At 36.1% G+C, this 26,583-nt stretch overlaps 2 protein-coding genes, 1 long non-coding RNA gene and 1 pseudogene across 4 annotated transcripts; 1 reads left to right on the top strand and 3 right to left on the bottom strand.

The window, feature by feature from the left end:
- Window positions 1–2,651: 2,651 nt before the first annotated feature.
- On the bottom strand, window positions 2,652–4,990 carry LOC109079008 (perforin-1-like). Of its 2 annotated transcripts, none has more exons than XM_019094188.2 (3): window positions 4,862–4,990; window positions 4,127–4,650; window positions 2,652–3,997 (listed from the first exon to the last, which is right to left on the bottom strand). In XM_019094188.2, the coding sequence occupies exons 2-3, from the start codon at window positions 4,642–4,644 to the stop codon at window positions 2,800–2,802; spliced, it is 1,716 nt and encodes a 571-aa protein (XP_018949733.2). In that variant the 5' UTR covers window positions 4,645–4,650; window positions 4,862–4,990; the 3' UTR covers window positions 2,652–2,799. The 2 variants fall into 2 exon arrangements, with proteins under 2 accessions (XP_018949733.2, XP_042601811.1); XM_042745877.1 differs by having other exon boundaries at window positions 4,127–4,647; window positions 4,862–4,934.
- Window positions 4,991–11,052: 6,062 nt separating this feature from the next.
- Window positions 11,053–14,573, bottom strand: LOC109079009 (annotated as a pseudogene).
- Window positions 14,574–21,674: 7,101 nt separating this feature from the next.
- Window positions 21,675–24,010, bottom strand: LOC109072813 (perforin-1-like). The gene is made up of 3 exons (XM_019089011.2): window positions 23,977–24,010; window positions 23,170–23,687; window positions 21,675–23,037 (listed from the first exon to the last, which is right to left on the bottom strand). Exons 2-3 carry the CDS (start codon window positions 23,682–23,684, stop codon window positions 21,831–21,833), a joined length of 1,722 nt encoding a protein of 573 aa, XP_018944556.1. The 5' UTR covers window positions 23,685–23,687; window positions 23,977–24,010; the 3' UTR covers window positions 21,675–21,830.
- A 190-nt stretch (window positions 24,011–24,200) lies between these two features.
- LOC109070774 lies at window positions 24,201–25,832 on the top strand. The gene is made up of 3 exons (XR_006157386.1): window positions 24,201–24,378; window positions 25,050–25,115; window positions 25,702–25,832. It is a non-coding gene; the product is annotated as an uncharacterized LOC109070774 (long non-coding RNA).
- The last annotated feature ends 751 nt before the right edge of the window (window positions 25,833–26,583 follow it).

The raw sequence follows: 26,583 nt of genomic DNA on the forward strand, positions 1-26,583 counted from the left end.
TTATATAATGCATATAAAAGTAAAATGCCTAGTAAAATGTTAAACTTAATAGTTTTTGATTGTAAAAGTTAATTAACAGCATCCAAAGTCAATGCAAAGATGTATTTTTCAACATTGCAAGGTTTTTATTTGCATTGTCCACTCACAAAACCCTGGTACACGCTGCAGTAATGCTGAGACTGGTACCCATCACTAATGGTCATTTGGACCCATATTTGATTCACATGGCATTATATACTATATTTTTATTACCTTGATTGTGTTTTCAAAGGAAATATCAGCCATTGTTGCATGTGTTATTAAACCTTGTGCTACCCCGTGCCACACTGCACCGCAACAGCAACTGTCTATATGGGATCCATCAAAGCAAATGTGTGAATTAATTGTCCTTCTTTGTGTCCAGTGTAGAAAGTATCACTGATTATAATGGGTTATATTTGCTTTGGATGCGGCACACTGCTTGTGGCCAGTGTAGAGAGGGTGATCATGAAGCTCGAGATCTGTATATGATCATAATTTGTCCATAATTGGAGTATATCCTGATTCACTAATCCTGATGGCAATATAAAGAAGCCTTACACTCCAAAAATCTTTTGGAAACAGCATTAACAACATAACCACACAGACAGCAGCTCAATTTGAACAAGGTGTCCATAGAATGCAAATCCTTACGAGGGTGAAAAATGAATCTGAATCACTACTGAGTGCTTTATTGCCATGACATTTGTATTTTTCACATTAACTCACAGTTTTATTAATATTTTATTTTGAATTAAGAGATTCTTATATTCATCATTATAGAAATTATTATATTATCAAAGTATTATATTAACCATATGCCATGGCTTCCGAATTGTGCGCAATCTAAACAGCATTTGAATGAAGTTATCATGAATAAATGTTACATAAAGTACATAAAATAAAATAGGCCTACAAGAAAATATTTATTAGTCCATTAACTGATACTCTTTTCCCATAATATTTGTATATTATTATTATTAGGCTAATATTAGCCTATTATTAGTGGTTATATTTTTACATTAGTTTTTTTCCACTTCTCGATCTCTTTACAAATCGTTCTGAATAGTTTTGTAAATAACAGTCTACTGTAAATACTTGACATGCCAATAAAGCTTTGATTATGCTGATTGGAATTTTTTTACTGGAATGTAGTTTAAATTTAACATATTTGATATTATTTTGACTAATTAATAGACTATATTTATAAACACTATAGTGTTTTGTTGAGGAATGAATCATAATTAATAATTAGCCTATCAGGTGTTTACAGTATTTGCAAAAGATATGTGAGCAAATAATAGCATAGGCTAATTATACAGAACATTAATTAGGTAAAGCGATACATGAATTGAAAGGGGAAATAAGCATATATAACAATAATTATAAAAACGTTAATAATAACATTAATAATAATAAATGAAATGTTAAATGTTAATAAAAATGTTTTATTCATATAGTCCCGGGTTGCTATGGTCATGCAGGTTTGTTTATGCATTAAACTCATGGCCACACGAAAAATATGTCATTCCCTTAACACAGCATCTTGAGTCCACAACATAAGGATGTCGTTACCTCGAAAAACGATCAAAACAAAACAAAATTAAGTGAACCGAACATGTCACTGTAGTATCTATCCATTTGGTTTTACTTGTGAGTTTATTAAAGATAGATTATTAAAGAAAGTTTTGGATTATCTTCATCTCCCTCATCATGTTTGTGGTTTACAGAGTTCTTACAATGTTATTGTAGTGCCAAAGCATTTTAAGTAATCCGAAAATAATTATTTCTCTAAAAACTGCATTCTCCATATCAAGCCTCCATCACTCGCTCTAAAATGATGGAGGCGTGGGACGAGATGTATAAGAAATTAGTCCCACACACAAGAGTGTTTTAAGGACAAAACCTGACAAATGCCTTGAAATAAAATGCCCCAGCAATGTCTTGAGCATTTGTATAAGCAGAATAATTAAGTCCATAGCATTACTGATTTGCATTGTGGCTGCATTTCCACCTCGGGTCTGCATTATTTTTCATTAATTCAACGGCCCATCGTTAATTATTCCTTACATGAGAGTGGAAGTTGCCATCTTTGCTTAATGTGCAGTAGCTGAGAAGAATGTTTTTCAAAATGGCATACTAGCAAACTGCTGTTCATCCATTATTTCACCTATATTTATATTGCACAAATAGTTATTGTAGCATTCTATTTCAGCCTATCCTAGCATCTCAGGAAGAGGCAGCGAGGCACCCTGGATAAATGGCCAGTGCATCACACCCTCTTTGACAACAGATCTCCCTAAAATATTGTGAAATATTGTATTGTTCTATAATATAATGCATTTTTTGCATTTTATATTTATATGGATTTTCAGAATGGTACTTCCACATGGCCATCATTGGATTAACAAATGCATAATGATGTACGTATTTATAGCAAGGGCTAACAGCCAAAGGTAATCAGCTGAACCTTGCCTTCATGGTTAACTACTGCAAAGGACACAAATGAGTTAAAAAAAGTATGTAAATTTGCTCAATTGGTGATGAGGCTGGGGTTTCTCATATATAATGTCAAATGCAGCACTGCCTGTAGCTTTTGCATTTTGTAAAAAAAAAAAAAACACACAAATCGATGTCTTTATGAATGCTTTATTAATGCAAGAATGTAGAAAGGAAATGAGAATATAAGTAAGCAAAAGTTACAGATACACTTTTTCTAGCGGATGAAAGTGCAGTTAGGCTGTTAGGCTTCATGCATAAAAGAAGGATTCAAAATTCAGGTCACAGCATCATCGGCTTTTCAAAAGTACGGTTGAAATCGAACTTCTCTGAGTTATTGAGAGCTAATTTAAGCCTCGGCAGGTCTTTAACCAGAACACCATTTCTTGAGCTGAAAATATCAGCCAGAGGGGCAGCCATTGGAGAAGGTCTGTATTCACTACACTGAGGGCCCTGCAGACTGGGAGCACATTCCACTTTGTATTTAAAATAGAAGGTGCCATATTTAAAAGCACAAGCATCCTGCACAACTCCACTTCTAAGAGAAAAAGAGCATGAACCAAGGAAATCGCTGTCCCAGGAGCTGTCTGCGTCATATACTGTAAAAGTTATTTTTTTGGCCATTCTGATCTCAACAGGACCAAAATAAAATGTTTCTGGCCAGCGTGGATTGTCATTATTATTAATGGTCCGAGTGCGCCTAAATTGGTTGTCATATGAAACAATTACAGTGCCATCTGTTTGTGTACATGCATCTCCATACAGACCTCTGGCACTGAGACTGTAGACTTTCAGGGTGGCAAGTCCTTTTGCAGCTGGGCAGCAGTTAGATGTTGTAAGTTCACTACTTTGACAAACACAAGCACATCGGTCTCTTGCGCTGCACCTCTGGCAAGTCTTAGAGCAAACCTTCTTAAGAGCATTTTGAATGATATATTCTTCAACAGCTTTCTTCAGTCCTTTCCTGGCAGGGTCTTTAGCACTCAGTAAGAAATGAAGGGGTTTCAGAGAGTAATGCACAACTTCAGGGAGACTCTTCAAAGACTCTACCCATTTTTTAAGGGAATTTGGGTGCGATGAACCAGAAAAAAGTAGATCTTCTCCATTTTTTTCTCCTCCAATAATTTCCATTTTACGATCACTGAACATGGAGCTAAACTTTTCATTTGTGCCCATCTTTTTCTTCTGTTCTTGACAAAAATTTGTCTTTGACTTCGCAGTTGCTCCTTTGTATATACCAGAGGCTTCCACATCCAAACAGTCCTTCACTGCAGTGTCTGTAAGTCCATTCATTGTTGCCTGACAGCTTTTGATGGCCGTTATGGCTTTCATTTGCCCTCCTAACTCGACACTTGTGGTATAGTGAGTGCCATAGGTTGAGATCAGGTTGCGGTAGGCGTCTGGATCGTAGGATGCAGGGAGTGATTTGATTGCTTTAAGAAACTCTGCTTGAAGAGGAGGATTTTCAGCTACACGATATCTGTAAAGAAAGAGTGAACACATTTAAATTTAGTGGGATCAAAGAAGGAACAATTAGCAGTTTAAGTTTTAATTTCATAGTCATTTTATTTCATAGTTTTTTAACAGTATGAGTGAAGAAAAAAAAAACCTGTAAAAAGTGTATGAAACTTCATGTTTGGTGAAACTGTATTTGTCTGCTTTTGATTTAGTCATTGCAAATTTTGCTTCCCTGGAATGAGTGCTTCCAAATGTAGTTCCACCTGCCTTCAAATCTAAACCAACTTTCCAGTCAGCCGAGACTGATGATGATGAATCATTGACCAGTGCTTCACTTGATTCAAAGATCTTACTGGAGACTATCATTGAATACTTTGTCAAGATCCTCCAGTCTACAACTGCAGCTGGTAGCTTCTGTTTTATTCCATTCATGTACTTGTTTTTGCGCATTTTACAAGTGCCGTTTCCTAAATCCCATGTTTCTGTGTCGATCAAGTAAGAACCTTTTCGCTCCATGGTCACAATATCAAATCCCTCTCCAGCAAGATTGTGTCCTGGAACAAAGGGAGCATTTTCACACTCTTTTGATGAGCCCAAGTCATCCTCTCCATCAATGGTCATGAGAACCAATGCCCAGAAAACAACAAGGTAAATCTGCATCTGCCCCATGATCTGCTGTGAGAGAAGAAAATTTCAATATATCTGTTAAGACATTATTGGTGTCAGATTTTTACATACAAATAAACTTCTTTATAAAATTGATTATATCAACAGTATTATTTTAAAAATGAATAGCAAACATTTAAAGTACAAGTGTGTACTTTAAAACACTATTTTTTTTTTTTTTAAATCATATGATATATTTGATGATTTTTCAGTCACTTACCACTGAATTCACTGGTGAGTAGAATGAAACTCCTTAGCAAAATGAAATGTTTTTTCTCTAACTGCTCATTTTATATGATGGTTGTGTAGCTGTGGGTGTCAAAGATTTGTAGTAGCTACAAATGATATGCATTGTTATGTTGAGTGTTAGTGTTCCTCCTTGACAGGCTTTTCTAGATGTGTTTTACTTAATATGTGGTGCTGCACAGAGTGATCAGCTATGATTGGAAGCAATGCATAGTGGATAGAATTTTTTTCTGACTTGAGGTGGTGTGGTTTTCAAACCGGTCCTGCAAGCACCCCTAGCACCTCACATTTTGTATGTCTCCCTATATCTGACACACCCATTCAGGTCTTGCAGTCTCTACTAATGAGCTGAGGAGTTGAATCAGGTGTGATAGATAAGGGAGACACAGAAAATGTGCAGTGCCGGGGGTGCTCGCAGGACCGGTTTGAAAAACATTGCAGCATCACTATGATGTATGCCATTAAATTACCATGAGAGAGATTTGAGAGCAGTCGGCTGGCTCATTCTTCACAGTTTCTTCGCAGTGTCTATATAAGCTCTGTTGACGACACAGCAGTTGCACATCTGGTTGGATTCACAGATGACATCAATGACGTGGATTTTCTGTTTATTTATTTAATACAGCTGCAGTTGAAGTTGAACTCTCTAGTCTTTATTTCTGTCTGTATGTTTTCCCTTTGCCACGCCCACTCATTTAATCCTTGTCTAGACCTTGTTTAGTAATTTTGCTCACCTGTTCCTTGTGTGCATTCATCTCTTTTTATTGTGCTCTCTTTACTTCTTGTTCTTGCCACATGTACTTGCTTTGTGCCACATGATGTTGTCATTGATCTTCCCTTTTGGCCTCTGGATTTTGACTGCTGGTATGATTCCAACTGCCCTTCCTCATTCAATGAAACTGCTATCTGTCTCTCGAGTCCCACACATAAGTAGAAGCTGAGGAGTAAGTGTCGCTCCATTCAGTTTAATTCAAGTTTATTTGTACAGAACTTTTCACTATACAAATCACTGCAAAGAAGCTTTACAAAAAAGTAAAGTTTCTACATTATATTTAGTAGTAGCTTATCATTGGTGACTATGTCAAGTTGGCGTCCATATGGCAGAAATGTACAGTAAAAATCATGCAGTTAGTTAATGACATGTTATCAAACAGATAGTGAACACTATTAACAGCAATGATTATATGTTATTCGTTGGTAGTTTTGTATGTTGGTTCAGGGATGGCATCATCTGATGTACAAAAATCAATGCCATTCTTTATACTTATTTAAAATTGTGTTTCAGGTTTTTCCACAAGTAATAAAAGTATGTATGAAAAGTTTTTTCAAAAAAGTTTTTTTTTTATTTTTGTTGTGGCTGTGAAACGACTGTAAACTGTTGTCTGTTTTAGGGTTTGCTGGTGTGTTTCATGATCTTCCTCAGCCTGCAGCTGTAAAAGTTAACAATTATATACTTATGGGCTGAGTCTGACCAAATGCAACATTAGATTATTGACACAAGCTAAAATATAACTTTTCAGTAAATAACAAACCTTAGCTTTTATAATAAATTTAGATAAGATTACATATATTTTAAGACAAGTGTATATCAAATAAATGGAAACTGTAGTATTAAAAACATTTTACATTAAGATTCCATTTGTTAGATAACATGACCTATCAATAAACAATAGTTATATTGCAATTATTCTTCTATGGATTAATTTCTAAATTTACTAATACATAAACTCCAAAGTTTCATCTGATAAAATATTTAATGCACAATGAGCAAAAATGAATGATCAAGTGTTTGTATTAAATATCATTCACAAACATTAATGTTGTAAAAATGTATTGTTCATTCACTGCAAGCTGGTGTTAGATAATAACATGAAGTCATGTCAATGAATGGTATCTTATTGTGAAAAGTCTATACAGGGGATACAATTTGACTATACTTTAATTTAATCCAAACTGTTTACATATGAACAGAACTGCTTTTCTGACAGACAGATATGACATAAACACTGTGTTAATGATTTGTACATTCTCTAACGCATATTTTAGATTCACAATTCATTTAAAAGCCTCTGGTGTGTAAAAATAGTAAATACCATCATGTCCTCCTGTTTTATTTACCCTATATAAGTTATAGGAGCATTAAATAGTTAATAAAGAAACAAACAAAAACAAAAACCACGAAGAGTCCAGAGTTTTGTGACCTTAGATTGTAGTGTGATAGAGTTAGATATGCAGGAGCTAAACCATTTAGGGCCTTATAAGGAAGTAGCAATATTTTGTAATTAAAACTGAACTTAAGGTAGCCAGTGGAGAGACTGTATAATTGGGGTAATATTATTAGATTTTCTTGACCTGGTAAGGACTCCAGCAGCTGCATTTTGGACTACCTGTAGCTTGTTTATTGAAGACATGAGTAAATTACCATAGTCCAGTTGTCCATGGATGCATGAACTAGATTCTCTGTATGTTCCGTAGCTTGGCAATCCCATAGGAAAAAATAGATTGCTCAGTGGTTGCTTTTCCTAAGCTCAGGAGACTTAGATGAGATTCTTATATATCTCTCATTTTAGTATCAACAGCATTTCAGATGTTTCTCCTAAAATTCCTTAGGAGAAATGGAAGTAGACACAAATGAGACATGAGAAACATTTAAGAAAAAAAGAGTCAAAACTGAGCATGCGGTGGGAGAAACAGAATATCTCTTTATTGTCTTGCTACAATCTCTATCAAGAGGACTCCAATATAGGAATATTTTATTTTTCAGTGGTTGCTCTTTCTAACCACAGGAGACATCATGATTCTCATGTATTTCTCATTTTAGTCTCAACAAGGTCTCAGATGTTTCTCCTAAAAATCCTTATGAGAAATAACATAGACACAGCTGGGACATGAGAAAGTTCTTAAAGAAAGGAATCCAAAAAGACAATGTGAGAGAAAAGTTTGAGAAACATGGGAGATCTCTTTATTGTCTTGCTGTAATCTCTCGCAAGACAACATTCTAATAATATATTTTAATGCTCAGAAGTTGCATTTCACCTTTAATGGTCAGGACAGCAGGAGTAGAGACAGGAAACAACTGGACAAGTGAAAATTAAACTACCTTTAACTGGGATTCAAACCCATGTTGTCTGAGGTATAGTTGTAGAGCACAAGGATGTGTATGTGTCTGAAGGTTGTTTATGTTTGGTATGGTTACTGGGGTGTTTTTTTATTTTTTATTTTTGTTTTGAAATTGATTTTTTTTCTTTGATTGAAATGGTGTGGATAAATGACATTGAAGCTAACCAGAGGGAAGAAAAATAAAATAAAAGAGATTCAAGATTTTTTTTTTATTCGTCACATACACGATTATATAGAGCATATATAACCAGCAGTGAAATGTGAGTGCAAGCTAATGACCTCTTTACCATTTCAAATATTTCTCCTAGACAGAAATATCTAAAAATACCCTACAGATAATTTTTTATAGCTTGTTGAAATGGCCACTTTTGGGGTATGAGAAAAAACGCGCTGTTATTTGTGTTTGTCCCCTTTAAATGAAAATGAGCTGGTACTCCCGCCTCCCTTTTCAGACGAGTGCGGAGCAGTCAGTGTTGCCAGATTTAAGCGACCCTAATAACGTGATAATTAGCCTCTAAAATGCGAATTTTACTAGGGGAATCCCACCAAAAACATGTATTTTACCCCACCGGAATGCGATTTTTACGGGGGAATCCCCCTCAAAACGTGATTGGGCTAGTTTTGAGTAACAATTGGGCGGGTTTTGTTGTGAAAACTTGGCAACCCTGGCGGAGCTTCAAGAGCTATTGCTCGCAGGCATACCGATTTTACAGTTTAACTGGTGGTGACTGTGTTACTGACGTCACAGTGCTTCCAAATGCAATATCATATGAAGGCAGCATTATTGAAAACAGGCAGAGACAATGGTAGCTTTAGCAACATTAGCTTTACAGAGAGCCAAGAAGATCTTTTGGAAAACAAAATATGATGCGTGATGCTTACTTTGTATGGAGACTGGACGTTTGCGCACAAAGCGCTGGCATCGATTCCTCTTTCAGAAGCAATCTTTGCACAACTCCAGCGCTGAACTGACCCTCGTTTGTGAGGCAAGTCCGGCGTAAAATGTTAGCACAAATGTATAGGACTTTTCTATTTTTTTTTTTCTGGGACATTTCCTTTGAAAATTAAATTTAACCACCGTGTCCTCAGCGGTCTATGGAGACTCCTGTGTTCGTTGGTGCATCCCAACACACAACACTTTTAATGGCTCTTTGGCGCTGACATTGTACCTCCAGCAAATACAGCAAGAAAGCATTAATGGAGGACCTCTGCTTCTCATTCAGGGCTGTATATATGCTAATAAGACAGAGAGCGTCACAAATGGGCGGACTTTCACCACATGTCATCATAGTAGTGAGAAACCTGGAACTGCTAGTTTGGTGAGACTGTTTATGAATTATTGGGATTATAAAACAATGAGTGGGTGGATTTTTACCATTATAGGCTGGTTGTTTTCACACACTGTGGCCACACAACTTTGTTCAAACACCTTATAAAAGTGATTTTTGCATTCTATGGCACCTTTAACATTAGTGCAGAGTTCGATATGGTGGACCATGAGATTTTAATTAACTGCTTAGAACACTAGGTTGGCCTAAAAGGTAATGTGCTTAAATGGTTTAAATCTGATCTCATGGACAGATCTTTTTCTTTAAGTATTGGGGGCTGTAATTCTTCAAGATTCTATCTTCCTTGGGGAGTCCCACAAGGATCAATTCTTGCTCCAATTCTTTTCTCCCTTTATATGCTACCTTTGGGGGCTATCTTTGCCTTAGTGCTTGAATGCAACTTCCTTGACTGGCTTTGTTAAATCTAGTGTAAAAAATCTGGGATTTGTTCTGAAAAGTGACTTAAATTTGGACAGGAAAAAAAATACTGTTTTAATTTACGTCTGTTAGCTAGGGGTAAACCATTTCTATCCAGTTCAGATTTTGAGAAAGCAATTACTGCCATTGTCTTTTCTCAAATGGATTATTGTATTTCCTTTTATTATGGAGTTGACGTTCGAGCACTTATGCGTTTACAGAAAATCCAAAACGCAGCAGCAAAAATGATCAAGTCGGCAAAGAAATATGAATCTGTGATTCCGTTATTAATTTCATTAACGTGGATGCCAGTATGACTTAGAATTATTTATATGATCCACATACTTGTTTTTAAGACCTTGCACAATCTATCTTCTGTGTATTTGTCCAGTATGGTGGCAATCTACACCCCCTTTAGATCCTTGAGATCAGAAAATTAACATCTGCTTTGCGCTACTAGGATAAAATATACAGTAAACATAGAGGTGACAGAGCTTTTTCTCGAGCAGGACCTAAAATGTGGAATGACCTCCCTCAATCTATTCGATCTGCCAAATCCTTACCCATGTTCACAGCTATGTTAAAACAATATCTTCTGAATACAAATGGGGAGCTTTTTTAAATGGGTTAATGTTTATGTGTGATTATGTGATGTGGGTGTGTATATTTTTGCTATCTTCTTGTGTTTCTTGTGATTGTGAAGCACTTTGGGCAACTTAAGTTGTATTAAACTATGCTATATAAATAAACAAGCAAACTGTCATACAATATTGAAAGTCATCAAGTCACCTTTATTTACATAATGCTTTTACACAATACAGATTGTGTCAAAACAATTTATCAAATAGGAAAATAGTGTGTCAATAATGAAAAATGGTAAGTTACACAATAGTGAAGGAGTGGATGCTGAGTTGCTATATCCTTCATATTGATATTAATTATATTAGTACATTATTTCTTGTTTGACTATTAATCAAGTTATGGCAAGAGTAAAATGTGTAACCTTATGTGCGCTTATGAGATATTAAAGAATCCTGCTTTATGCTGTACTTCTACTCTCTAAGATGATGACTTCATAGTGGTGTGTGTAACAAACCATACTGATAAAATTCTAGCTAGGGCTAGACGGCCTTGAAGTTCTGATATGTTTTCTGCATATGTGTGTTTTAGTATCTGTCTGTACAGGGAGAAGCTCAGACAGTCCCAGGACAAACGTTCAACTGCCAATGTCCAGCTTATCAGATATATACGTCTTTAGAGAGTTTATCTATGTTTTGAAACCAATCAGAATTTTGTTGACTTATGCATTGACGCAATTAGTTCTCTGTCAAGAGTATAATTGTTGGTGATTTTGAGTTGTACGCAGAGCGGCCTACAAACTCCATCGATAGTACTGAAGCTGACTTCTGCTGATGAAACTGCAAACCATGTTCTTCAGTAAATTTTTCTTTAATTGAATGCATCTCTGACTCCTGGTCTTCATTCATCATATCTGGTCCTTGGGTTTTGACTGTAAATTCCCCTACAATAGTGAACACTCAATTACAATGTTATTACAATGTTATTTGTACGTGGGGAAAATTCATATAATGTATCTTTATAATGTTATTAATATTTGCTGAATGTTTTCATAGTATAACAATAATAACAAAGTTTATGGAACATTCTTACTACGTTATTTGTACTTGATGAAAGTTAACAGAAGAAATTCTTAAAACAAAATTCTCTTAATGTCTTTGATCTCATTAATAGGCATTTTGCTGAATGTTTTCAGAATGTTAGTTTGACAAGTTCATGGAACTTATATTATTTGAACTTGATAAATGTTCTAATAATGTCAAGAGAAAATGTCTGAACAACAAACATTCTTATAACATAGAGTGTTATAACATATCAATGAATTGGTTCAGTTTTTTAAATTTTTTATTTAGTTTAAAATATTTCCTTTAAAATATTGCCAAAATATTTTGTTGTCTTAATGTAGGTCTATGTTTTAATTACAACCCAGTAAAGTCACAGCACACTATGAGGTCTCTTTTAAAAGTCTATGGGCTGAGGGGAAGCAAGCCTCTGCCGTAACTGCTTACCTGCTGTTCTGTTCCGTCCAGTTATTTCTCCGGCTCCCTGTGTTTTGTTTTGTTCCTGGTTGGTGTTTGGCGTTCTCTCTCTCTCTAGATTTCCCGGATGTTTGCATCAGCAGTCATCTCCCAGCCCATTGCAGTCTCCTCGCTGCCAAGGTCTGCTCATTCATCTGAGACCCATTCTGACCATCCTGTCTAATTACTCTCTACCTCTGTGCAATAATCTGTTTACTGCATTTGCTACTGGATTCAGAGTTTATTTCCTGACAGTTACTTTATACAAATTAATGACTTTTATACTTTTAATGTCATATTTAGTAATATTTGCATTGTTGTATTTTTGTGATATTATTTTCTCATTACATTTTTTTGTGGAGAGACTGCCTTCCTTGTTCCCTCGGAGGAAATGCCCATGATATAAATACAGCCAACTCACCTCTGTCCCACTTGAAAAGTGTTCTGTAACCAACCTCACCCTACATCAGCACTCACAAATGTATTTTTGGCAAAGTCCTGCTGTTTGAATAGAACCGTACTGGACAACTAATTGTCTGTCATATTATAAAGTGTAAGGTAGCCACTCTGTGCGGCAGAAACATGACTAGCATATTCCATTTTGTGGTTTAGGTTGCTTACCCACACATGAATACAGATATGAGCTGTGTGTTATCTGAAGTTGCAGCCTGCAAATATTAGCCTGAAATATGTATCTGTAGGAAAATTAAGAAAAGTGTGTCAAATTGCTTAATTTGTGATGAGCAGTGTTGGGAAAAGTTCACAGGTCACAGAGTCATTAGACTTAAGTACTTCTGAAATTGAACTTATCTGAGTTATCGAGAGCTAATTCAAGCCTCTTCATGTTTTTAATCAGAAGATCATTTCTTGAGCTGAAAATATCAGCCAAAGGGGCAGCCATTGGAGAAGGTTTGTGTTCATTACACTGAGGGCCCTGCAGACTGGGAGCACATTTCACTTCATAGGTAAAGACTTAGTCAAAACTCCACTTCTAAGATGAAAAGAGCATGTTCCAAGCAGATCGCTGTCCCAGGAGCTGTCTGCATCATACACGTAAAAAGTTAGTTTATTGGCCATTCTGATTTTAATAGAATGTTTCCGGCCAGCGTGGATTATCAATATCATCAATAATCTTACTGTGCTTGATTTGTTTGTCATATTACAGTGCCATCTGTTTGCGTAAATGTATTTCCATACAGACCTTTGGCTCTGAGACTTTAGACTTTCAGGGTAGCAAGCCCTTTTGCAGTTGGACAGCAGTTAGACTTTATCATTTGACTACTTTCACAAACACATCGGTCTCTTGGGCTGCACTTCCTGCCAATCTTGCAAGTCTAAGAGCAAACTTTCATAAGGGCATTTTGAATGATATATTCTTCAACAGCTTTCTTCAGTCCTTTCCTGGCAGGGTATTTAGCACTCAGGAAAAAATGGAGGGGTTTCATGAAGAACTGCACAATTTCGGGGAGGCTTTTCAAAGATTCTCCATTTTTTTAAGGGAATCTGGGTGTGATGGACCAGAAAAAAAGCATATCTTCTCCATTTATGTTTCCTCCAAAAATCTCTGTCTGACGTTCATTGAACATAGAGCCGGATTTTTCATTTGTTCCCATCTTCTTTTTCTTTTCTTTACAAAAATGCGCCTCTGTCTTCACAGTTGCTACACTGTATGAACCAGAGACTTCTACATCCAAACTTTAGTGTCTGTAAGTCCACTCATTGCTGCCTGACAGCTTTTAGTGGCCGTTATGGCTTTCATTTGCCCTCCTAACTCGACACTTGTGATACAGTGAGTGCCATATGTGGAGATCAGGTTGCGGTAGGTGTCTGGATCGTAGGATGCAGGGATTGATTTGATTGCATCAAGGAACTCTTCATGAAGAGGAGGTTTTGTAGCTATGCGATATCTGTAAAGAACAGTTTCCAATTAATATTTTCATTTCTTTGCATAGTTATTATCTTTTTAACAGTATATGGCAAAATAACCCAGGTCTCTCACCTGTAAAAACTGCACCCAACTTCATGTTTGGTGAAGCTGTATTTGTCTTCTTTTGATTTTGTCATTGCAAATTTTGTTTCCCTGGAATGAGTGCTTCCAACTGCAGCTCCAACAGCCTTCACATCTAAACCAACTTTCCAGTCAGACGAGATTGATGATGATGAATCATTGACCAGTGCTTCACTTGATTCAAAGATCTGACTGGAGTCTTTCATTGAACACTTTGGCAATGTGCTCCAGAACAAAACTGCAGCTGGTAGCTTCTGTTTTATTCCAACTGTGTACTTGTTTTTGCGCAATTTACAAGTGCTGTTTCCCAAATCCCATTTTTCTGTGTTGATCACATAAGTTCCTTGGTCACAACATCAAATCCTTTTCCAGCAAAATTGTTTCCTGGAACATAAGGAGCATCCTCACACTCTTCTGATACACCTGTATCACCCTGTCCATAAATGGTAATGAGAAGCAATGCCAAGAAAACAACAGGGTAAATCTGGAACAGCCCCATGATCTATAGTGACATAAGAAAATGTAAATTTTTCTGTCAATTAATTTTTGGTGTAAAATTAATTTATCATTTAACAAAAACAGTAGCCTAAAACTGTAACTATAATGTCTTTAAAAATTTGCAGTATTGTTATTTTTAAACATTAAAAGCAAAAAATAGCATGAAAGATGTTGTTTCTCTAACCTGTCTTTTCGCATGATGATTGTGTGGTAATGGGTGTAAACGGTTTGTTTTGTAAGTGATATACCATCACGTGGCTTTGACAAATGTTCAGATGTTTAACACATTGAGGGGGCCTGAGCAATGCTATAAATACTTTCAGTGAACAGTGAAGAATATGTCTTGAATGTGTCAATAACCTCTGCAAATGCATAGTAGTTTCAAAAGTCTCAGTAAATGAAAGCAGATACAACATATCTGTGTATTTACTATTCCTTTACATAAAAATTATAATCATTTTTAACACATATCTATGAAAGCACCAGGTATGACACTGGCTGGGAGTGGTTGAAAACAGTAAATGAAGCTAATGACTAACAAAATGGAAGTCCTCTGTCAACAATATTTCTGTCTTGGCGCACATTCTGGTGACCACCAGCCCACCTGTGAACAAAGGGTTCCTGAAAGTTTGACAGTATAACACAAGCAGCTGGGCATCATACTAGCACAATTCTGAGAAGGTTGCAGCAGGCCGGGATGAAACCTCAAACACGGTCCAGTTTATTATCTCAATGTAAGGAGCATCATTCCTGACACTTCTTGATTTCTCCAGTGATGAGGAAGTCACATAGGGCCATAGGGTTGTTATTTTCAGCCTCAAACAGCTTGCTCACTGACTGCCTGATATATATTTCAAACAAAAATAGCAAGAGCTTCCTGAAATATTGGTTCCAATAGACTAGTACTTTCTTATTTCTATCACCTTTTAAAAATAGTCATTGAAACACCTGAAAAGTTTCAGTGTAAAGTCTGTCATAAAGAAATACGGAGCCCCGCACATGGCATGCAGGAAAAAAATAGTAGGCTAAATCATGCGCACGATTTACTAATTCGTTCCCTCAATGTACTAAAACGTGCACATGATTACTATTGCGTTCCCTCGATTTACTATTTCGTTCACTCGATTTATAAATTGTGCACACAATTTACTAATTCGTTCCCTCGATTTGCTAAATCGTGAGCACGATTTAGCAAATTGAGAGAACGCAATAGTAAATTGAGGGAACGCAATAGTAATCGTGTGCACATTTTAGTACATTGAGGGAACGAATTAGTAAATCGTGCGCACAATTAATTAATTTTTTTCTCGCATGTCATGTGCGGGGCTCCGTAAAGTAGTATATAGAGGGAATTTAAATATATATATATATATATATATATATATATATATATATATATATATATATATATATATATATATATATGTAAATTAAGCAGTTTTATTTTTTCTTCTTTTTTTAATTTAAAAAGAGTTATCACAGAAGATTTTATTCCAAATAAAAATATTTAAACAAAATGCTCAATACACTGAACAATTGCCGCATAGCTTCCCTGATAGCACACATACATCATGGAGATGTCTATTTGATGTCTGCATTTACATCTGCAAGACATATTTTTTTAGAGTGTTTGCTCATCTGCAATACGTCTATAGGACGTCTCCTATTAGATGTCAAATAAATGTCTGTTAGATGTCTTTAAGATGTTTATGGTTTAGAATATATATAAAACTGACATCTTACAGATGTCTGTCAGATGTTTGTACACAGCAGATGCTTTCCAGATCAAGTGATCTTTATCTTGCATACGTTCGTGTGCTATCTGGGTATACAGTATATGTAGGAGCCTTTTTAATGCAATTATGTGTTTGTCCATTGGGTGGCACACTGGAAATCGTATATTAGGGCAATTGGTTAATGAGACAACAGGTGTGTTTTGGGAGTAGGGAAGCCAACAGTTTTCGACTGTTCTGGACTAGCCTGGATCATGCTTCACCATGCCAAATTATTGTATTATGTGTTTGGACTGAGTTGAACAGTATACTGGGTCTACAAGGTATGGACATTTGTATTCTGTGAACTAGACAAAATGACACCACAGGAAGCTAATTGGAAGCAATGTTTATTCATTGGAGCACAGTAAAGAAAGAAACTGGCTGTGTTCGAAATGCCATACTATCATACTACTCTTACTATTTCTGCAGTATCCAGTATGTATTCTGTGCATAGTATGCAAATTTTCTGTATGGATTGAATGGATGGATTACTTTATTTGTTTGAATGAATGTTATTACTGTGATTAGTACAGAAACTGTGTTAGGAATGGAATACTACCATACAACTCGTACTACATTGCAGTATGCTATGTGTATACTGTGAATAGTATGTAAATTATCTGTATGCATGGAATAACCCGGATTACCAGCCACATTTGCTGAAATTTGATGTGTGCATCTGAAGACACTGCATGAGATACTGTTTCCAGAATGCAATGATCTCAATGTGATGTTTGTTATTTTTATTCTTGAGTTGAGTGGGTGTGGTGGAGTTGTGGTTTTGTATTTATAAATTTTATATGTATATACATAAATTCTACTATAATCTCTACGACACGATTCCGATCAAGTCAAATGACCTCACCTTTATCTCTATAGCGCTTTATACAGTACTGATTGTTTCAAAAATATTAAATAATAATAATATTGCATTAATATAATATATGAATATATATAAATAAAGTATTTCAATTACGCAACAGAATTCAGGCATTTATTTTCAATAAAAATAAATAAAATGCCTTATTAATAATACAGTGTTATTATGTATGATTAGCTGTAGGTGTAGGGAGTTTTTTTGTCCCAATAAAGTGGCATGGCATTCATCTAATAAAATGTATAGATATATATGATAATTTACACTCAAATTGTTATTGCATACTGTTTTATAATGTACTACGGTACTGAAGTATACATATCTACCACCTAACTATATTTACACACCTGTTGCTAAAGAAAATGTTAATTTCTAAAGCTATTTTTGTGTAAACTGAATTTATCACTATTTACACTTAGTGTAACTAGAATATATCACTTTTTCCACTGCAAAAAATATAAACAAATTGTTCAGTTAAAGACAGCTCAGTGTTGTTTCAGTTCTGTCCAATACGTAAAATCCACCAATTATGAAATGAGTTCAATTGGGCAATAGCATTGTTTACTAGTATGAAGCCCTATTAACAAGCCTTGAAAAAGAACGGTTAGCACATTTATTTGTAAGATAACAGCCTCTACAGCTGTGCTGAATTAATGTTCAATTTTTGTCATGTGATGATGACACTGTAGCACACTACACTGAAACATTTGTTGCTTATTGTATACTGTTTCACACACTATTATTTAAAAAATAGTAGGCAGTATGCACGGTGTACTGGGCAGTAAGCAGTATGCAAGTATGTGTTTTTGAACACAGCCACTGTTTGCATTTTACTATGGTTTCGCATGGACTTATTTTTACGCATCATTTAGGTACTTGCTTCCCTTCTATTACCAATACTAGCATCTTAGTGGAAGCTGCTACATAAGTCAAAAACTGCTTTACTTAGTAGTGAGCATAGAGAACTTGCTTCCAATGGCCTGTGTGTGGGTGCTGCATGTGGACTCCACTTCTTTGGGATGGAGGCTTTGTTGAACAAGGAATCGTTTCGTGGATGCTGGATTTCATTGTTGAAATGTGACTGTTTGTGGATTTACTTTGTTGTTCATGTTGCATTTGCTTGGGAATGTTGTGCTGCTGAGACATTGTTTGATTCATCACTGGATTAAAGTTAACACATTTGTTTTCTGGACAGAAGGACGTAGTCAATTTGGATAAATACTTCATGGTGTGTTTTCTCTTGCACGTGAAGGACATCATTGGATTTGACTTGGTGGATTCGCTTTGGATTTATGCAGCACGCATTTATGCAGTATTTTCAGAAAGTGGATTTTTTGGGAAACTCTAGAGTTTGTTACTCTAACCTACCTAAACTAAAACCTAAAGAAAATTTTAATTTCTAAAGCTATTTTTTGTGTAAACTGAATTTATCACTATTTACACTTAGTGTAACTAGAATATATCACTTTTTCCACTGCAAAAAATATAAACAAATTGTTCAGTTAAAGAAAGCTCAGTGTTGATTCTGTCCAATATGTAAAATTCACCAATTATGAAATGAGTTCAATCAGGCAATATAGCATTGTTTACTACTAGGAAGCCTTATTAACAAGATTTAAAAAAGAACGATTAGCATGTTTATTTGCAAGATAACAGCCTCCACAGCTGTGCTGAATTAATGTTCAGTGTTTGTCATGTGATGATGACACTGTAGCACACTACACTGAAACATTTGTTGCTTATTGTATACTGTTTCACACACTATTATTTAAAAAATAGTAGGCAGTATGCACGGTGTACTGGGCAGTAAGCAGTATGCAAGTATGTGTTTTTGAACACAGCCACTGTTTGCATTTTACTATGGTTTCGCATGGACTTATTTTTACGCATCATTTAGGTACTTGCTTCCCTTCTATTACCAATACTAGCATCTTAGTGGAAGCTGCTACATAAGTCAAAAACTGCTTCACTTAGTAGTGAGCATAGAGAACTTGCTTCCAATGGCCTGTGTGTGGGTGCTGCATGTGGACTCCACTTCTTTGGGATGGAGGCTTTGTTGAACAAGGAATCGTTTCGTGGATGCTGGATTTCATTGTTGAAATGTGACTGTTTGTGGATTTACTTTGTTGTTCATGTTGCATTTGCTTGGGAATGTTTGCTGCTGAGACATTGTTTGATTCATCACTGGATTAAAGTTAACACATTTGTTTCTGGACAGAAGGACGTAGTCAATTTGGATAAATACTTCATGTTGTTGCACGTGAGGACATCATTGGATTTGACTTGGTGGATTCGCTTTGGATTTATGCAGCACGTTCATCTGGTCAGGCCTAGGGAGTATTTCAGAAAGTGGGATTTTTTGGAAACTCAGAGTTTGTTAACTCTAAACTAAACCTAAACTAAACCTCTCAGTAAGGTAGTAGTAGTAGGAGTAGTAGTACTAGTAGTAGTAGTAGGTAAGTACTGTAGTGTGAACCTAACCTGGTCGGGAGCAGGTTTTCTTCTGTAAACCCAGAGTTTCTTACTCCCCCTTTTTAAAGTGTTTTTAATATATTTAAAAATTCTTAAATCATGATGCATTTTCTATATACAAAAAAATATATACGATATTTAGTTCTGTTTCCTGGAGTAAACAAGTAAAATTAATTGCCAGCGAGGTAAGTAAAATAATCATAATGAAAATGGAAACAAGATTATTTTTCTCACCAGACCACTTTCATTTTCATCATGCAGACACAGTAAATGTGACAAAAATGGCTTGTCTTTTTTTATAAGGGATCCTGTAGATGAGGAAGCTGCATTAATTTGCGGGGAATTACATTTACATCAGGAAAGAATTTAATTTGATTTAATTGATTTATTTTGCCATATCCACATGCATATCTATTTGGATGGTACCATTTTTAAATATCCGATTACGACCTCTAAGTAACCTAATAATTAGAATTTCCTTTAGGGTTTCCAGTGTGGTTGGATGCATTGATTACACACATATTTTCACCATCGCACCTTCTGAAAATGAAGCTGATTACTGTATGGAATGGAAGATATATGCCGCAAGCACCACCACAGCTGTTAAATAAACACAAATTATTCACAGTTTATTTGGTCAACTTTATGTTCTACAAATACAAAAGCAACAAATTATTTTTTTTTCCCTGTTGGATTTTAATGTTAGAATTGTGGCCATCTCCTCTTCATCTGTCAGTGGTGCTGGTGTAGGTTCTCCTCCCATTTGACAAGTCTCTGCCTTCTTGCTGTTGGCTTCTGAATAGAAGTCAAATGTTTTTCATTACCCTAATTAAGAAATGTAGCATGTTGGATTAGAGAATATTTATTAGATAGAATATATATATAGAATATAAAATGCTGCACACTGAAATGGATATACACTGAATGATATTTATTGAATGTCAAATATTTGTAAAGTCATGTAACGTTAGCCTACACCCATTTCACGCTTAAAGCTTTACCTGATTAAATTTTTTTTCTGCTGCCACATTTATTTATGTATTTATTTTTTACCCATGGGATACCATGAAAATGAATATTAGTTTTCACCTGATAACATTGATTTAGAATTAAAGGCACAATATGTAAGTTTTCGCTGCTAGAGGACGCGTATTCAAAACAAACAAAGAAACAAAGGCATAATTTGATGAAGCCGTGACTGAGGGTGGAATCATGGGAGTTGTCATCTTCATCCCCACAGCCGATGCAATCTGATGGGACTCGGGCAGAAATCATATTCATGGATGAGCTAATGATTTATAAACGTCATAGTATGAAGCAGGGTGAGGCTGAAAGCCGTTGAAGCAAAACGAGGCCACTAAACGAGCGTGACACATGGCTCGAAAGCAGCAGAGCTTTTATTATGCCACAGTTGACAGCATTCACTCCTTCCGGTCATGAATATATGTGCAGCGCTGTTTTATCATACTAGATACATTTGAAAGTTCTCTTATAATGCTACTCTGTATGGTTGTCACCTGTCTTATAAAACGCATAACTTATTAAAGCATCTTTGGTGTTTCCATGTTTTCTACAAAACAAAACCGGAAATCGAGGGTGTATGGCATCATTGCGACACAATGACACTATGGACACGATCTGTGTCACTAGTTAAAATAGCTTATTTCTCTGGATTTAAACATTCTTTGAAACATTTGGGATAATGTATGTACACAAGTCAGCAAAATATATAACACTGTTCTACTATATTTTAATAAAAAAGATCTTACATATTGTGCATTTAAAGTTACGTATTCTGTAGTATGCAGAGGTCTTTTTGGCGGGAGCTGTTGCCATGGTGAATCATCATTTCGGAGCTCCATTGATTTTTCATAGTCGTGGTGCACGCGCTAAACTCAAGAGTCAACCTACTCAGAGTAAACTGAATTTACACAATTCAGCTGTTCTGAACCCGAAAACTCAAGAGTTTTCTAAAGTCAGGGTAAGTCATCTCAGAGTTCAAGTTCAAGTTTTTCTCTTTTGTGGAATACACCCCTGGTTGACTGGATTATAGGTAGGTTTGTTGTTCTTTTCTTATTCTTTTTTGTTTAATGGCGGGTAGCACTAATGCTAAGGTGCTTCACCCTGTAGTTAGTTGCTTTAGCATTTTCTAAGTATAAAAAATGAAAGAATTAAAAATAAAGAATGAAACATATCTGTCTTTAAGAATGCTTTATTAATGCAAAAACAGAAAAGCAATGGGAAAGGAAATAAGCAAAGGTTACAGATATATTTTTTTTCTAGCAGATAAAAGTGCTGTTAGACTACATTGGGGCGATTTTTCATGCTTAAAGGGTGGATTTGAGATGCAGGTCACAGCATGATCCGCTTTCCAGAAGTACTCTTGGAGTTTAACTTATTAGAGTTATTGCGAGCTAATTCAAGCCTCGGCAGGTCTTTAACCAGAACACCATTTCTTGAGCTGAAAATATCAGCCAGAGGGGTAGCCATTGGAGAAGGTTTGTGTTCATTACACTGAGGGCCCTGCAGACCTGGAGCACATTTCACTTCGTAGGTAAAATAGAAGGTGCCATAATTAAAAACACAAAGATCCTGCACAACTCCACTTCTAAGTTCAAAAGAGCATGAACCAAGAAGATCGGTGTTCCAGATGCCATCTGAATCATATACTTGAAAAGTTAGTTTATTGGCCATTCTGATCTTAATAGGACCAAACTCAAATGTTTCTGGCCAGCGTGGATTGTCATTATTATCAATGATCTCAGTGCGCCTAATTTGTTCGTCATATGTAACAGTTACAGTGCCATCTGTTTGTGAAGTTGTATCTCCATACAGACCTTTGGCTCTGAGACTGTAGACTTTCAGGGTGGCAAGTCCTTTTGCAGTTGGACAGCAGTTAGACTTTATCATTTGACTACTTTCACAAACACAAGCACATCGGTCTCTTGGGCTGATCTTCCTGCCAATCTTGCAAGGCTCAGAGCAAACTTTGATAAGGGCATTTTGAATGATATATTCTTCAACAGCTTTCTTCAGTCCTTTCCTGGCAGGGTCTTTAGCACTCAGTAAGAAATGAAGGGGTTTCAGAGAGTAACGAACAACTTCAGGGAGACTCTTCAAAGACTCGTGCCAGTTTTTGAGGGAATTTGGGTGTGATGAACCAGAAAAAAGTAGATCTTCTCCATTTATGTTTCCTCCGATAATGTCTGTCTGACGTTCATTGAACATGGAGCTGAACTTTTCATTTGTGCCCATCTTTTTCTTCTGTTCTTGACAAAAATGTGTTTCTGCCTTCACAGTTACTGCATTGTATGTACCAGAGGCTTCTACATCCAAACAGTCCTTCACTGCAGTGTCTGTAAGTCCATTCATTGTTGCCTGACAGGTTTTGATGGCTGTTATAGCTTTTATTTGCCCTCCTAACTTGACACTTGTGATATAGTGAGTGCCATATGTGGTGATCAGGTTAAGGTAGGCATCTGGATTGTAGGATGGAGGGAGTGATTTGATTGCTTCAAGAAACTCTGCTTGAAGAGGAGGCTTTACAGCTACACGATATCTGTAAAAAAAAGTAACCATGTTTAAATTCAGTGTGGTAATAGAGGGAGCGATTTGCAATTAAAGATTTTGTTTCTTTTCATAATCATCTTTTTAATAGTATGAGTGAAGAAAAACAACCCAGCTTTCTCACTTGTAAAACTTGCATGCAACTTCATGTTTGGTGAAGCTGTATTTGTCTTCTTTTGATTTTTTCATTGCAAATTTTGCTTCCCTGGAATGAGTGCTTCCAACTGCAGCTCCAACAGCCTTCACATCTAAACCAACTTTCCAGCTGACTGAGAGTGCTGATGATGAATCATTGACCAGTGCTTCACTTGATTTAAAGATCTGACTGGAGACTTTCATTGAACACTTTGGGATGGTCCTCCAGTCTTTAACTGCTGCTGGTAGCTTCTGTTTTTTTTCACTTAAGAAATCATTTTTTGCCAATTTACAAGTGCCATTTCCTAAATCCCATTTTTCCAAGTTGATCACGTAAACACCTTTTCGCTTCATGGTCACAATATCAAATCCCTCTCCAGCAAGATTGTGTCCTGGAACAAAGGGAGCATTTTCACACTCTTTTGACGAGCCTAAGTCATCCTCTCCAGCAACGGTCATGAGAAGAAATGCCCAGAAAACAAGGTAAACCTTCAACTGCCCCATGATCTGTTGTGAGATAGAAACATTTATGTCAAATCATTATGGATGTAAAAACTAACATCAAATGAACAACGACACAGAATTGTAACTTTAACATTGTTATAAAAGTAACAATGCTGTTACTTCTAAATGACCAACATTCTAATACATAATATAATTACATTTGTTTCTACAAAATCATAACTATTAATTCAATAATTATAATAATAATAATAATGATAATTTTCCTTAAATTCACAAAAGTGTTGAACTGAAGAGTTAAGAAATGTATCATGAAATATGTTGTCTTCCTAACCTGTCTCCTTGTATGATGGATGAGTGATTGTGGTTGTCTGGTTTGTGATATATATGCTATGAGGTGGCTATGAAAATTCGCTCGATGACTAATACATTGTGTGGGAACAAAGAAGAACATTTATTTTCAGGTTCATAGATGTGTCAATTACATCAGCAAATGGATGGTACACTCTAAAAACGGCTGGGTTATTTTTTAACCCAAAATGCTGGGCTGAGTCTGTTGGGTTATTTTATTACTTTTTAAACACTTTTGGGTAGTTTCAATTTACCAGGTGTTGAGTTAAACCTGCTGGGTTGCAACGCTGGGTTATTTAATGCGCCTTGAAGATGTTTAAATCGCTCCCCAACTATCATTTTGGAAGAACAACGGGGCAAAGCCACTGGTTTCAACTGTTTTAAGGTAAGTTTATTTAATGTTTTCATTAATAATTATTTTAAATTGGCAGAATTATAACTTTATTTGTGGAAAAAAATACTGTTAAACTTCTATAGGCCCCCAGTTTAGTACTGATAAATGATGAACAGTTTTAGTTACCTCAGCCATTCTACGTGTAACGTTACTCGCATAATCGTGTTAAGGTATCTGAGACGACAGATTAATACAATTTTATTAAGTATCAGCCAGCGACGGAAGGCTGAAATATGTGAATATCTGTGAAAATAGAGGAAAGAGTCGTTTCTGACACTGAAAAAGCGAATTTAACATTTAAGTGAGTCAAAATAAGTGAATGCGACTTTCTGCTCTAATGTAAACGCCTGCAGTTGTCCATATCGACATGTAAATCATACAAATTACGTACAATGTCGTTGGACCCAGGTCTAAAAGAACCGACGATCCGGTTCGAATAAACCGGTGCATCAATTCTCGGACAAAGTGATTCCCGGAAAAGAATCGATGTCTCAGGGCCTCGAATCGATACATTTCAAAGTGCGCGCACGCACAGCGAGTGCCGTAGGCCACGTTAGTGAGGTGATTTTTGATGCCTGTGTGGTTTATAAAGTCTTTTTACATACGTAAATAAAGGTTTTTGGTAAGTCATAATTCAAAATTTTGTTTTTTTTTCTTGTCAGAAGAGCACATGGATACATTTGTGTGAGAAAAACTCGTCGAATGCAGTCTTATCGAGACGTCTAACGGTAAGTTCATGTTTATTATACATTTTACATACATAATTGTTTGTCTGTGATAATCAACTAACACTTGCGTGAATTAAACGCACATATAATTTTGTTTCGTGCTATAGTTAAAGCTGCACTTTGTAACTGGTCAGAATGTACATAATTTTATAATGAGCGAATACATCATATACCCATTTTTCCAGATCGTGTTTTTGACTTGTCCTAAATCACTTTGGTACACCTATAAGTGTATATATATGGACTATTTTAAAGCTGTGGAGTAACCCAGTACCTGCGTGACTTGTCATAGAAATTTCAGTGTGACTATTCAGTGTGATCTCACATATCTGTGTGCCAGTGACTGTGATTGTGTGTTTCGATATAGCTAGCATATTAATATAAAACTGTGATTATACTGACTGTAACATCCTATTGATTACACAGTTTGAAAGCACACCTTTCAGCCAATCACTATAGCATATTCAGCTTCTGTAGACCTACTCATGGGTGAATTTAACTCATAATCATGAAGAACTTCACAGAGTTTATTGAACTGAATCACTGCTATTAAAAAATCTGTATTTTTGTTTACTTTATTTTATAGGTTGGAACAAACGTGGAATTCCTTAACCGAGCAGAGTCCACAAAACCCCATCCATTTGTCATGACGATTTGAAAATGCCAGCAGATCTATCAGACATTGATCATAATCAACGGACAGGTAAGGATATTCTGGACAATTTTCAAAAGGAATTGCAAACTGTATATTTAATTACATTTTTCCACATGTGGACGCATAAATTGTGACATAGACCAAACGCAATTGAAAAGCATTTGAATTTCAGATGCTTTACACGGAAACCTGTCAATCCGTGTATTGGGAGATATTTTGTAGTTTTTACCCCAAATCTCTCACTGTTTGCACTCTGATGCACGTCAGCAAAACAACCTTGCAGTTCTACTCTTATTTGCCTATTTGCATCTTACCCTATATTGTTGAAAAGCATTTGGTTAATGGTGAATATTGACCAATAGTACCACTGTGGCTCCCACCGTTAGCAGGGGATAGTAGATGCATTTGGGGTTAAAATGACTAAAAAGATTATTTATTGTGTAAGGTGCCAAGAATATAGGGAGACCCGGGTTGCACTGTCTGTTCTTTAACACACATCTCTCGGAGTGGCAGCTGCCTTTAGTAGTGCCTTTACCTCCACTGTCCAAAGCATTTGGCACAACTGTCTTTGAGTGACGTCACCTCCCAATACAAACACACCCCATAGTATGGTCCCACCCCTGACACAGATTGACAGGTTTCCATGCGAGGCATTGGAAATTCAGATGCTAAAATAATTGCGATTCCATTTCAGTTTTGGTATGTTACATGTGCGACACAGTGAAAAAGCAGACATGGTAATTAATAACACCCGTTGTACTTGTTCTTATGATGCATCTAAGCTAACATTAGTTTCATTCTTATTCCGAGGTC

Source organism: Cyprinus carpio, chromosome B19 (assembly GCF_018340385.1).
Source record: "Cyprinus carpio isolate SPL01 chromosome B19, ASM1834038v1, whole genome shotgun sequence".
In the NCBI taxonomy this organism is placed as follows: Eukaryota; Metazoa; Chordata; class Actinopteri; order Cypriniformes; family Cyprinidae; genus Cyprinus; species Cyprinus carpio.